Source organism: Aspergillus melleus, assembly GCF_016097325.1.
Source record: "Aspergillus melleus strain CBS 546.65 chromosome Unknown contig8, whole genome shotgun sequence".
NCBI lineage: Eukaryota > Fungi > Ascomycota > Eurotiomycetes > Eurotiales > Aspergillaceae > Aspergillus > Aspergillus melleus.
Window position 1 is genome coordinate 1,470,868 of NW_025763377.1, and position 13,401 is coordinate 1,484,268.

General features: G+C 52.8%; 6 protein-coding genes across 6 annotated transcripts; 2 read left to right on the forward strand and 4 right to left on the reverse strand.

The window, feature by feature from the left end:
* Positions 1 to 1,945: 1,945 nt before the first annotated feature.
* LDX57_012550 (RNA polymerase II mediator complex middle subunit MED1) lies at positions 1,946 to 4,311 on the reverse strand (the record flags this gene model as incomplete). Its single annotated transcript, XM_046094298.1, has 2 exons — positions 1,946 to 2,617; positions 2,671 to 4,311. 2 exons carry the CDS (start codon positions 4,309 to 4,311, stop codon positions 1,946 to 1,948), a joined length of 2,313 nt encoding a protein of 770 aa, XP_045950277.1.
* A 499-nt stretch (positions 4,312 to 4,810) lies between these two features.
* On the forward strand, positions 4,811 to 5,800 carry LDX57_012551 (uncharacterized protein; the record flags this gene model as incomplete). The annotated part of the gene is made up of 5 exons (XM_046094299.1): positions 4,811 to 4,906; positions 5,006 to 5,406; positions 5,490 to 5,569; positions 5,638 to 5,668; positions 5,731 to 5,800. The coding sequence occupies 5 exons, from the start codon at positions 4,811 to 4,813 to the stop codon at positions 5,798 to 5,800; spliced, it is 678 nt and encodes a 225-aa protein (XP_045950278.1).
* Positions 5,801 to 6,035: 235 nt separating this feature from the next.
* Positions 6,036 to 7,498, reverse strand: LDX57_012552 (SOS response-associated peptidase; the record flags this gene model as incomplete). The annotated part of the gene is made up of 3 exons (XM_046094300.1): positions 6,036 to 6,736; positions 6,846 to 7,404; positions 7,472 to 7,498. The coding sequence occupies 3 exons, from the start codon at positions 7,496 to 7,498 to the stop codon at positions 6,036 to 6,038; spliced, it is 1,287 nt and encodes a 428-aa protein (XP_045950279.1).
* A 348-nt stretch (positions 7,499 to 7,846) lies between these two features.
* Positions 7,847 to 9,268, forward strand: LDX57_012553 (TPR domain protein; the record flags this gene model as incomplete). Its single annotated transcript, XM_046094301.1, has 1 exon — positions 7,847 to 9,268. One exon carries the CDS (start codon positions 7,847 to 7,849, stop codon positions 9,266 to 9,268), a length of 1,422 nt encoding a protein of 473 aa, XP_045950280.1.
* A 739-nt stretch (positions 9,269 to 10,007) lies between these two features.
* cpcB (40S ribosomal protein RACK1) lies at positions 10,008 to 11,554 on the reverse strand (the record flags this gene model as incomplete). Its single annotated transcript, XM_046094302.1, has 4 exons — positions 10,008 to 10,433; positions 10,697 to 11,014; positions 11,157 to 11,283; positions 11,475 to 11,554. The coding sequence occupies 4 exons, from the start codon at positions 11,552 to 11,554 to the stop codon at positions 10,008 to 10,010; spliced, it is 951 nt and encodes a 316-aa protein (XP_045950281.1).
* Positions 11,555 to 12,212: 658 nt separating this feature from the next.
* Positions 12,213 to 13,195, reverse strand: emi5 (succinate dehydrogenase assembly factor 2; the record flags this gene model as incomplete). The annotated part of the gene is made up of 2 exons (XM_046094303.1): positions 12,213 to 12,646; positions 12,733 to 13,195. 2 exons carry the CDS (start codon positions 13,193 to 13,195, stop codon positions 12,213 to 12,215), a joined length of 897 nt encoding a protein of 298 aa, XP_045950282.1.
* Between the last annotated feature and the right edge of the window lie 206 nt (positions 13,196 to 13,401).

The following is a 13,401-nucleotide window of genomic DNA, read 5'->3' on the forward strand; positions in this document are numbered from 1 at the left end:
AGTCTCTTATCGTGGGCCGCTGATTGGCTCTGGGCCGAGGGATCGTGACAAACGGCGCTGACTGACCTCGGGCCGAATCAGAGGCAAGGAATATTTCATTATTCACGCGGACATTTCAATAATAGGGATTAATTGGAATTGATGGTAATGTTGGGCATGGTTCAGAGAGGTTGTCAGATCGGAGGGATCAGATTCATGGTGTATTCTCCGTTTTGGGACGTTGCTGCGGCGGACTAGAGTCTGCTTTTATCGAGGTGCAGCTCTTTGAACTTACTTCTAGTGAGTATAGACTATACACTATAGAATAGGAACCTGAGGTATCCGATGGAGAATTGCAAGATACATTGAATCATCCTCTATCCCAGTTCCCAAAAGGTGGAGGTACATACGTCGATGGTAGGTCAGTCAATGCAAGATACTCTCATCTCATGGCAAGTCACAAGCTTATCCGCCTTGCCGAGCGGTTACTTGGAAATGATGTAATATCCAGCAAGGTAGGACTTTGAAGTACATCAAGAATGGTGTGTAAGTAAATTTGCAAATTGAGAACTACTTCCCTCGAGCAATGACATGAATGAAATAAAATACATTCATAGTTATTGAAGTCTTGAAGATGAGACGTCTCGCTGCAATGCACACCTTGGCACCATGCACAGGTACCTTCCTACCTACCTGCCTAGGCACCTTACCTACACCTTCACTTCTGCATAGTGTACAGTATAGTGTATACTCCGAAGTGAGGCGCCTTTAAATCGCGCAGTTGATCATTCAAGATACGAAGAACCCAGTATCCCTAGAATTGGTCTGTCTGTTGACCTAGGCGAAACTAAGAAATAACTATCCGACTGGTCATTCTTGAGGGATATATCTCTACTCCGTCCACAGCACGGACATGGAGTAAAGTAAACCTTTTTTAAGATTAATTTCATTTTACCTGTCAGCTCCCTACCAACATACACAGTAAACCCTGTAGTCTGTACAGTAATGTACCTAGGTTCTAACCTCTCCCCGCGAGATTTTCAAATTTGGGATCCAAGTGATCCCTCGCGCCGAAGCGGAACAACGCAAAAAACAGAGCAAGACAGCTGGGGAAAGCTCCTTGCGTCCGTTGTGGATTGCGGACTTCACCTACCTGCATGCATGGTTTGGATTTATTTTAGTTAAATCCCTCACACACACTCACTGACATACATTCCATCTTATGTTTTTATTTTTAATTTATTTTAATGGGATTTTTTTTCTTATTTGAATTCTGCCCGCTTGGTCAGGTAGCAATGTTGAAAACCGGAAAGTCAAAATCGATCTTATTTGTAAATTCCTTTGGTCATCGATTTGTTCCCGTCGGTGGTGGATCGGCAACTTTAAATCTACGACTTGGTCTGCATGGCTCTTCACTCTTGTGCGAGTGAGTGCCAGGTGTATAGTTAGTAAGGTAGCTTGCTGGTGATCTACAGTTGATTCGACTGGTAGAATAGTTATGCTGTGATTATATGGTCACTTTTTCTATTGGATTGTCTGCATAAGAACCCCAACCCCGTAGTTCGCCTTTGCCTCACTCCTGTATACCAGTCATTTCTAGTCCCTTACATAGTCCAGTCTCAGGAACTGCCACATGCAGACCGTCGTTGGACCCTGGGATCAAAGCAATCCATCCCAAAAAATCCAAGTGGGACAAGCTCCTGCAGGTACCTCCTGCGCCGATTGCTGGAAAGCTTAGCCCAACTCTCTAAACTGGATCAAACTGCACGGCGTCTCAGGTGACTGGCCGCAACGCTGGCCGGATGAATCAGCGTCTTCACATCCAAATTGGCTTGATAAGATCGAGACTCTTAGTTCTCTCTCTCGGGTTCGGTATCTCCACTCAGGTGTAAAGTGGACTGCGTGCTAATTCAACCAACCCATCCAATTCAATCCAATGCCTCTCCACCTGCAAGCGGGAGGATGATCACCGACCATTTCGCTGTCGTAACCATCGTAGGATCCATTCGACCAAAATGCCAATGTCTTGAGACACTTCGAATACTCGGGCGATTTTGTTTTGCAGTTCGGCGGCTTCGCTCTTGGTCCCGTCGGCTCCCTGTGTGTCCATGCCGTCGCCGGTCTCGTCGTCCAGTAACCCTGCCATGTCCACGACCGAGATGCGCCCGTTGACGCCGACTTCCAAGCTGACAGAGACCTTGCTCAGGACGGGTCGACCAATAGGCGACATAGGCGCCTCCGGCCTCGTATCGTCAACGGCGAAAAGAAGCATAATGACGGGCGGTTGTCCGAGTTGGGTCCGCAATGTCACGTCCACTTTCACTTCATCCTCCGGAGTGAAGGCGTCTTCCACGGAGTCGGCTGGCGCCTGGGGGTCTTTCGCCCTGGTGTTCACGAGGCCCGCCGTCTGATTAGACCCCCTTAATAACCAATCGAGTTTGCTCTCGTTGGGGTCGTTGTTGCTCAGGACAATCACCCCATTCTTTCCGCCGAGCTTGCCGGGTAGGCCTGAGAATTTCAATTCACTCAGCTGGCCGGGGCTGTGTGTTTGGGGTTCTCTCCCGTTGTAGTCGTTCTTCGCGGGAGCATTGAAAACATTGCGGATGGTGTTCGCTACAAATGCGTACTGTCGCAGAGTCTGATCCCCCATTAGTTTCAGTCCCTCAGAATACATAATGCAGATCGACTTACCGGAAGAATATCAGCAAGTTGACGGGGATGAGAAAATGGAAGGTCACGTATCGTCCTTCCTCCTGTAGGCTCAAATGGCTGGAAAGTGTAGCTGTGTTGCTTGGTACGAGGCCGGCCTTCCATGTCGACTGACTGGACCGACACCGTGCGCTTCTTGCGATTTTGCTGAGACGCTTCCTCAGGGCCGAGACCCATCGCGCCTGTCGACGACAACGGCGACCATCCCGGGGCCAATAAACCGTCGTAGGTAACCATTTTGAATTCCTGGGGTATCTGAATCCCGAGATGTCTGTAGATCTCCGAGGCCGGGAGGATCGGCAAATCGAGCGGTGGCTCCAATCGAGCAACGAAGCGACGGTTGGGTTGGGAGCCTAGCATGCCAGAATCCAGAGCCATTGCATCGGAGTGGTTTTGTGACATGGTGACTGGCGGCTCGGTCCAGTTCACGACCACCGTTTCAGACTCGGAGGCATCGTTTGAGGCCGACGGATCGTTCCCGTTGTTCATCACGATCAAGGCCTCGGGACCTATCCACTCCTTCGACACGCGCAAGGAAGGATACCCCTCTTCGCACTCGACGATGATATTCCACCGGCCATTCTGATCCGTTGGCTCTTCATCCGATTGCGCAGATGGTTGGTCAACCGCCATCTCATCAGCAGACTTCTTCTTGCGCTTCGCATCCTGAACCTGGGCCTGCTGCACCCAGTAATTCATATTCAGGCCCACGCGCCCTTCCTGATGTAGACACGGGCGACCTACCAAGCCCCGGCAGAGATGATCATAGACCCCAGAGAACTTGCCACGGGCCTCCTCCTCATCCCACACCCGCTTATAACTCTGATGCAAACCTTCAATAGCCTCGAAACAATTCACCTCTTGGCTCAACCGATCATGTCTGGCCAGCCACTGCAGATTCTCATGAAACCCCGCTAACGACTTCCAGACCCCCTTCTCCCCCTCCTCCGGCGGCTGGATCAAATCGCGCTTCAGAACCGCCGTGGCCTCTTCCCTGCGCTCCCCGTCCGGCGCGTCCGGCGTCGCATACTTCAAGCTTACATCCTTCACGGTATTCCGGCCGCGATGAAAATCAATCTCCAGGTCCACGAAATTCCCCGCAATGTTCAGATTATCCTCCTGCCAGATCGACTCGAACCCTTCCAGCTCACCGAGCCGCTCGATGCCTTCCCGGCACACGCCCCGGCCTGCCACGCGGGTCCGCAGAAGCTGCACCACGTCGTCGAGATGTCGTCGTCGCTCCTCGTCGCTGTCTCGCGCCGTGCCGAGCTTCAGCCCCTGCATGCCCAGCGCTTGGATGTCGCTCTCGTTCATCCCCGACGCTACCAGCCCGTCGTGAACGGCCGGAGACGGACTGATCCCGCTGTAACCACCGAGCGCGAGAAGAGCCGACGGGGAGCTGAACGCGACGGGGTCTTCGGGCCCGGCGGTCGCTGCGAGAGGCGTGGCGTACTGGTGCGAGACGGCTGGCTGGTTGTTGCCGTGTGCGGGGCCCGAAACGGACGGAGTGCGCGCTGACGGCGACTTATGGGAAATCGGTCGGGTCATGGGTCCTGAGGGGCGAGGGGACGAGGTGAGATGGGTGGGCGTTGCGCCGGGATTCTTGGATGACGGGGTGGCCATGGTGGTTTGCGTTCTGGACGTCTCAGAAAAGATTGGGAACAATAAACAGATCGAGCAAATCTAGAATCAAAGGGTATCGTATGTAGCTAAAGGACAATCAATCACTCGGCAACGTCGGTGGTTCCAATCGCATGAGTGCGCATAGCTTCGTTCGTTTCGTCGTAGTGAACTGGAGACCTAAGCCAAGCAAAAAGTACAAAATAGTAAAAATAATCAGACGGGGACAAATCCAGATAGCACCAATGCCATTCCCCCTCAAAGAAAGTCCAAGAACGCTGCAAAGCACAGGAAGAGGAGCTCAGGTCGCAACCGCAACCGTCGGGTCGATCTGATCTGCAACAATGAAACGCGCAGTCACATGAGTTTGTCCTGTTTGCTCGGCAGCGTCATAGCATCTTTTCTCAGTACGGAGTAGTCCAGTCGGTCCTCTACACCTTTACAGATTCCTTCTCCTCGATTGAATTGAACCATCATTCCAATCAATTGAACTACGGTCGTCATGCTGGCCTTACGCTCCTTCATCCGCCAACCCGGCATCTCATCTCGATATTCACAGATCCGCAGCGTATCAACACTAGAAGGCCACCCTCACATAGTCAGTTCATACACCTATCCACCTAGCTACCTCTTTATATACTCCCTCTCCCCCACCTTTCTAACCCCCCTGAACCAGCTCAGCTAACCAAAACATTAGTACACCTTCCCCTCCAACGGCTCCCACATCCTCACCCTCCTCCCAACAACCCCACCCAACGCGACGCTCTCCATCGGCCTAACCTCAAAACTCCCACCCACGCCTGACTCCTTCCGCGAGAATCCCCGCTTCCTCAACATCCTGCAAGACGTGCTCGCCGAGCACGGATACCAGGACCCCGACGCCGTCTCGCAAGCCCAGGTCATGGTGTCGACGGCCGGCGCGAATCTCAGCTCCGGCGGCGTGTTGTTGACGGGGGGCAGGGCGAGGCGTAGACGCGGGGAGACGGCGGATTCGAGTGGCGGGGCGAGTGGTCAGGGGGGTGCTGGGTCTGCGGGCAGGGGCGGGTGGATTCATTTGTCGGATGGGAGGAGGCCGCCGGAGTATGGGCGCATTGCTTGGTGAGTCATTTTCCCCCTTTGCGCAGGGTGATAGAGAGGTGCTGGTGGCGTGTGACTGGCTAACCGACTGACTGGGTATCTAGGCCGGAGGATATCTTTGGGAGTTTGGAAGTTGATGGAGATGGCAACTTTGTTGGGGGGAATGGGAATTACCAGGCGAGTGGTAGGTCTTTCTGTTGCTTAGAGATGATGGTGAGGGTTGGTCAGGCGTGAGCTGATCTTCTGTTATAGGTACCTATCGCATTGTGACGAGGGATGGATTGTAAGTTCCTCTTTTCATTCTCATACAGACCGTGGGTGACGCTGAGCTAACTGTTTGTATAGTTTCGGACTGAGTCCATTCCTGAGAGAGAAGCTGGTTCAGAAGTTGCGCGAGATCGAGTCTCAATCCTAATAAGGTCTGGCCTGTCAGAATGCAAGGAGCTTATATCGCAAAAAGTGAATGGCCAATTTGGTCATCTGTACAACTATATAATGAATTGTACTATATTTGATGCCTAGGGTAGTTTCCAGAAGGCAGTAATTGAATTGAATCCGTCTCATTGTAAATAAATGCATTACCATATGGGCCCAGCCCTAATTACAAGCCATATAACAGTCCCCCGAGTCATGCAAATTGAAACTGACCATCATTTACCAAAAAACTTTGTGATCCGCTGCGATCCATCCGACGCCTTCTTACTATCCGTTTTCCTTGGTGTTTTCTGGTTGTGAGTGGCACTGCGCGTCTTCCTACCTGAAGGCACGGTCTGTTGTTTGGACGGCGACGGCGAAAGCTGTCGGGCCTTTTGCGGCGACGGAGTATGTTCCTCGAGCCTAAGTCTCTTCTGATCGTCCATGTCTTCGCCCTCAGCTGGCCCTTGCTCGTCATGCCCTCTCTTGACAGCGGATACAGGCTTCGGGGCATGATCCTCGCTCCACTCATCATCCTTCGTCGGTCTCTGCTCCCTTTCATCGTCCTCTACTTTCGGCTCCTTCGTTGATATTGGTTTCTCCGCAGAAGCCGGCTCATTCTTCTCTTTCGCGTTGGCGAAGAAATTCGCAATGTTGTTCTTGTTCTCCTTACTGGCCACAGGGACCATGAAATCCGGCGAATTGTTGCCCACTTTGCCCACCTCCTTGGAGACGGCATAACACTCCAGCTCGCCCTCGTAGGGCTTTAGCACGGACTGTAGTTCCTTCGACCATGTCGTACGTGTCGGATCTAGCCATGTCTTCATGGCCTCGCTACCGGGCTCGAGGATCACGGGCATCCGATCATGCAGGAACTTCAGGTAGGGATTCGATGAGGTCGTGATGATGGTATATGTGAAGAGAGGTTCTTCGGAGTCTGTACCCGGGATCATGTCAGTTCACGCAGCCACCTACATACACCACCCAATATCTCCAAATACAGGCCAACTTCCAAATAAATGGGGAATGGAGAAGGGAAAACTCACCACCAAACGAAACGCAATCCCACAACCCCGCAAAGAACATCAAATCCCCGTCCTTCCTTTTCACGAAATGCGGGACCTTCTCCTTCCCGCCGGGTCCCTTCTTCAACCACTCGTAGAACCCCTGGCAGATGACCACGCACCGCTTCTTGCGCTTCATAGACGTCCACATGCCGCGGTCTTCGACGAGCGAGTCGTCGCGGCAGTTGATCGTGCGCATGAGGGATCCGTAGTCTGGTGAGCGCTTTGTCCATGAGGGGATGAGGCCCCACTTCATGCTTTGGAGTTTGTAGTGGGGGTTTGCGCTAGCGTTGTTGGATGAGTTGGATTTGGGAATGTCATTCACTGGCCTGGGTTCTTGCTCGTTTTCGGGGGAGCTGGGGTTGGTGTTTGAGAGCTGCTGATGGCGGTGGTGTTGTTCTTCATTGGGACTGTCAGCGCGGTAGATAGCGCCGTTGTAGCCAGGGGCGAAGTTGTAGGTCTCGCGAATTGAGTCATCAGGTGGTGCGTCGTCAACTTGAAGTCCTTGTTCTTGCATCCGGTTGCGGATGAAGCGCATGCGCTGATTGTATTTGATCAGTTATTTATATGGTGTGCAGTTTATGTAGTCGATGAAGGGAAGGACATACCACGCCTAATGCATATCGTCCGCACATCGGAGTAGATTTCCTCGACGGGTAAAAGGGGATATGAGAGTCATGAAGCGATGAAATGAGTTCCAAATCACATACTGGGAGATGTGAATGTGAAAACAAAGAAGATGGAGGAGTCCTGGACGCGACGTCATATGAAAGCGGAGAGCTTGGGCCACCTCCGCCGGCGGACTTTCGTTCTTTTCTTCTCACTTCGACTCTCTGCCGTCCGTTCTACATGCATTAACCGCCACTTTCACCTATCTTTGTCACTTATCTTCGAATCGATATATGCCATCATAAATCATCACTTGAACCCTCATGCCAACACTCAATTAATCAAGTCAACCACCTTCCTCATCAATAACCAGCATGTTCAACGCAACCACCCGGCGCGCCTGCGCCCTCACCCCCAAGACCCGAATCCTCCAACACAACCAACCCTCGCGCTCAATATCCCACCTCCACCCCCGGCCACGCCCCAATGGCCTCAACACCACGCGGTCCCGCCTTCCCAGCGGAGTCCAGCAAACCCGCGCCCTCTCCTTCATGCAACGCATGAAACTCGGCTTCCGGGCCGCCTCGAAAGACATCTGGCGCAAGAACCCCATCCTGCTCCCCCTGGCGCTCTTCTCCACCGCCGGCGCGACCCTCCTGTTCACCTACATCGCCTACACAGAGTACACGACGGTCGGGCCGCAGTATCACAAGTTCCCGCCGCCGGTGGTGCGGTCGCTGCGCACGGCGGTGTATTATACCGAGGTGGATCTGAACCCGCCGAAGGCGCTGGAGGCGTATAAAGAGGCGTTGCATATCGCTGTGGAGATGGGGATGCATCCGTTTTCGGATGAGGTGGTGGGGATTAAGTTGCAGGTGGCGATGATGTTGGAGAAGGCGGGGTTGGCGAAGCCTGCGGTTGAGGTCCTGGAGAGGACGAAAAAGGAGGTGTTACAGTGGGTTGAGGAGGAGAGGAAGAAGGAAGAGGCGGAGGCGGAGGCTGCGCAGAAGGGTCAGAAGAAGGAGGTTGCGCTGGAGGTGACGGATCCCGAGCTTTTGGCGGAGCAGCGCAAGATGCAGGAGGTGGAGGCGTATGAGCGCGTGCAGCGGGATAAAGCGCTGAAGAAGGCTGTCGGGATCGAGATGAAGTTGGCGGAGCTGTACTCGAGCGATCACATCCAGGAGGACGCCAAGGGGGAGGCAGCGCAGGTGGCTGCGGTGGAGCTGTGTCTGGAGGAGATGAGACGGCGACAGCGCCTGGGTCTGCCGGTGGGTGGCGGATCGCAGGACAACAACGCTTGGTTGAATCTGACGGAGATCGCCACCGCACTGTCGGATCTGGCGTCGCGATACACCGACCAGGACAAGCATGAGCTCGCCATGCCGCTGTACCTGCGCGCTCTGGACCTCCTCCGGGTCGACGAGGGCGAACAGCCTACGTGCAAGCAGGTCGTGCTGCTCAACGACGTCGCCAGCGCCATGGCGGGACAGGCCCAGAAGCCGATCCGGGCGGCGGACCCCAGCGCGGCGCGCAATCAGCTCATCGAGGCGGCGAAACAGTGGGCTCAGAAGTCCGTTGAGGTCGCTGCGAGAATCCAGCCGCCTGTCCGTGACGAGAACTGCGATGCGTCCTGCGTGGCGGCAACTTACAACCTCGGCGAACTAGCGGAGCTGCAGAACAACGTCAAGGATGCGGAGAAGTTCTACAAGAAAGCCAAGTCCCTAGCGCAGGGTCTTCAATACGAAGAAGGAATTGCGATGGCCGATGGTGCCCTGAAAAGGGTGACGAAAAAGTGAACGAAATCTCCCTTGAAAATCAATATATACCTTGTCTCAACTCAGAAAATGTACATTACATAGATAGGATAGAATGAAACGAACTACGCAGCACGGCAGAAAGCAAGACCAAGACTCGTGCATCAAGCATAGCCATAACCTAGAAGGAAAGACTATATCCAACGACAGGATCTACACAACTACTTTTAACTACTGGGGCAAACAGGCAATCTGAACTCTGCCTTAGGCATGGATACGAGGATAAGACAAGACAAGCAATGATCCAAGAGGACTTTCACATCTTCAAAGAAAAAAAGTGGTGGTATTAGAACATCGCATGTCTTTTCCATCACAAGATACCAGACGGGAATCAAGTGACGTTGAAAGCTCTAGACATGTTTTAGAAAAACCGCCCCGAAGACAGTTCACCTTTTCAAGAGAGAAATCCAACTAAGGAGCCCCTTTAAGAAAGTAAAGCCATGTCTCCAGAGGGGGGTGCTTCATTGCTCATGGCTTCATACATCCCGAACCAATTGCCTGCCCATGAATCTTAAAAAAAAGGGAGGAAAGAGATAAAAAAAAAATCGAACAAAAGGTAGTAGTAAAAAAAAAATGGAAAATAAAATGGTTATTTCTTTCCTCTCATTGATCTCTTCTCTCTCCTTTCTCAAAGGTTTTTTTTGTGATCCCTTCCCTTTGTTTTTTTCGAACATTTAAACAAGCTCACGGTTTTAAAATGTTTTGATTTTTATCTGAGAATCTATGCCCGCGACATGACACCCCAAGCACGGATCTTGTTGTCAGTGTAACCAGCGAACAGAGTCTGGCCGTCAGCAGACCAGGCCAGAGACACACACTCGGGCTCACGGCTCTTCTTGCCCTTCTCGATGTACTCGGGCTTGAGCTCGTCAACCTTGCTCTTCTTCTCGAGGTCGAAGATGGTGATGCTGGTCGTGGTGGCAGCGCAGAGCCAGTAGCGGTTGGGGGAGAAGACAAGGGCGTGGATCTCGTCACCAGCGTGGAGGGAGTAGAGGTGCTTGGACTCGTTCAGGTCCCAGAGCATGGTGGTACCGTCCTTACCACCGGAGGCGCAGAGGGAGCCATCGGGGGAGATGGTGACGGCGTTGATGTTGCCGGTGTGACCGATGTGGTCGGTCTGGAGGCGGCAGGAGGCGAGCTCCCAAACCTATTGAGAATGTTGGTTAGCTTTGGCCTTTCCAAACTCTCACAGCATTCTTTTGACAGGAAAAAGACAAGTGATTTGATAAAAATCGCAATTTGTTTGGTGTCCATCAGGCATTGGGTGAATTTTTGTCTCATGGCCATAAGGCTCTGAAGTAGCAAATACGTAGAATATGCAAACATCTTCTGGAATTCAAAACAAAACTCGGCCTCACATCGAGTGCACGAGTGGGAGGGGGTATGACACGGGGAACGATTGAGGCATACCTTCACAAGCTTGTCCCATCCGGAGGAGACAATGACGGGGTTCTGGGGGTTGGGGCTGAAGCGCACGCAAGAAACCCAGTCGGAGTGGCCCTTCTCGGTGATGGTGAACTTGCAGTCACCAAGGGTGTTCCACAGCTTGATGGTGCGGTCACGGGATCCGGAGACAATCTGGCGGTTGTCGGCGGAGAAGGAAACGGAGAGGACGTCGTTGTTGTGGCCAACGAAGGTACGGGTGGTCTCGCCGGTCGAGAGCTCCCACAGGCGGAGGGACTTATCCCACGAGGCGGACAGAGCGTAGGCACCGTCGGAGGAGATGACCTGTAAACACATCCCACACGGTCAGCCGAAAAATTCTGTCTTTCCATCTTTCTGTCTTATCTTCTCGTCACCCAGCTCTCGCCGACGGGGTTCCTCGATCTCAAAGGGGAGGGTAAAATGGAAAAGGTTTCGCAAGACATACACAGTCCGAGACGATGTGGGAGTGACCCTCGAGGCTGCGCTTGGGGTAACCGTAGGCCTGGTCGTCGCGGGTGAGGTTCCAGATGATCAGAGTCTTGTCGCGACTGCCAGAGAGCAGCATGTTGGGGCTAAAATCGAGAGAAAGAGATACATGTCAGAAAACCCAATTCCATATATGTGAAAAGCAATCATGTATGCATCCACCGAAATCCAGCCCATGTTCCAAAGAATTATTTTTTCTTCATCATGAAATTTTTTGGACATGTTCCTATTTCGGTATGGATTTGATCGAAATTGCAGGTGCCGGAATTTCCCTTACTTCTCCAGAGAGGTGGCCAGGGAAGTAACCCAGCCATTGTGACCCTCGAGGGTGCCGCGAAGGACCAGCTGCTCAGCCATGTTCGGAGTCTGGGAGACGATGGAAGGGGACCGCGAGAGGAGAGAGGAGGATGAACGCGGGCGGAGCAATTGTCGTTGACTCTGGGCTGGGGATAAAATCACAGCGTTCGACGATGGAGGAGCAGCCCAAACCCTAACCTACTTTGCCGGCGCCCGCTTGTTGTGGAATCACGTGGCGGAAAGCCCTAACAAGCGAGTCACGTGGTCTATACCTGGACAGCTATGGGTAGGTTGGGACTTGAATCAGCTATTCTGTCTGTACGGAGTTCTCTATTGATTTGATCTTTCTCATAGAACTTCATTCCTGATGCTATGGCATCTGTGAGACTCATGAGACTCGACTTTATGTCTAGACCGAGTCAACACACAGACTTGACACCTGCAGTAACTGACAATCATGCAATGATATCATCAATTATCTAGCTATCCAGCTATCTAGCTATGTCCGGAGTATAGGAAGTTGGATATCAACTCGACAACTGACCGATATAACCAAAAACCTCATCACAACTTCAATATCACATACCCCATATCTCTCAACGTGCGAACAAAACAAGCAAAACAATCAAATATCTTATAAAATGATACAACAAACAGCGTAGTACATACAATATGTTACAGCATCAACCAGAACCTTTACATCACTTCTCCCCCAAACTCAAGAATCGAACACCTTAATATTCGGCATCCTCCCCAACCCACTCCCCCCGGTCTTCTTATTCTTCGCCGCATGGAACCCCGTGGCGCTGTTATCCTGCACATGAGCCCTCAGCAGATTCAAGACCTCCGAGTCGGCCCATCGAGCCGGAACGGGCCGATATGCAGCCTTGAACGCGCCGACTGTCTGCGTCCACTCCCCGCTCTTGGCCCCGGTGCGCTTCCAGGTCTCCGTCGGCGTGTCCGAGGCCACGCCCGAGGTCTCCTCCTCCGATGGCGGATCCTGCGTCGCCCAGTAGTAGATGTCCCAGTCGTTTTCGTCCAGGAAGCGGTCGAATTCCTCGAGTTGCGCTTTGTCCATCTTGGCGAGGTAGACGTCCGCGAAGGTTGAGAGGAGGAGGTCGGATTCGAGGATGCCGCGTTTGCGGCTTTGGTCTGTGTTTCGTGTTAACATCATCTCTTCATATCTTCATATATCCACAACTAGCGAGTAAGAGGCTAGAAGGGGGAAGGGAACTAACAAAGCAACCTCGCCCTCATCGTAGCCAAATCCTCTCCCGTCCGTTTCAACGGCTCAACCTTAAACGTAATGCCCTCCATCTCACCAACCCCGAGCTCCGGTTTCTGCGCTCCAGGCTGCTGTCTCCCACCCGTGAAGTGCTCGACCTTGCCCGGGTACGGGTCCGCCGGCCTGTAGTCCGGGTCGACCGAGTTCAGCATCTCGGGCGGAGCGGACTTCGCGCCGACCTTGGGGTAGTCCTTGGTCATGGTGGAGGTCGAGTGCGGGACAAATTGGTTGGGGGGCTTCGAGGTCTGGTTCTCGCGATATTGGGCTGTCGAGTCTGAGTCGGAGCCGGAGCGTTCATTGCCATCTTTCGCGCGGATTGCCGAGATGCCGAAGCTGCGACGAGGGAGGAGAGGCGTTGAGCGGATTGACGACGCAGAGGGTCGTAGGATGCGGTGCATGAGTCGCGGGGCGGACATGATGGTCTTTATTTCTCTTGATGGGTTTGTTTTTGAAAGATTGGGGATATCTGGGGAGAGGGAGGCGAGAACTAGAGGGAATGGCGAATGGTTAAGCTATTAGAGCCGATGAATAATTGACGGGATTGACATCATCCGGAGGTAACGGTGCAAGTAGGCTGTTTGTGGTGTTTGCATGGGCCAAACATTGGCCAACCGAGATATGC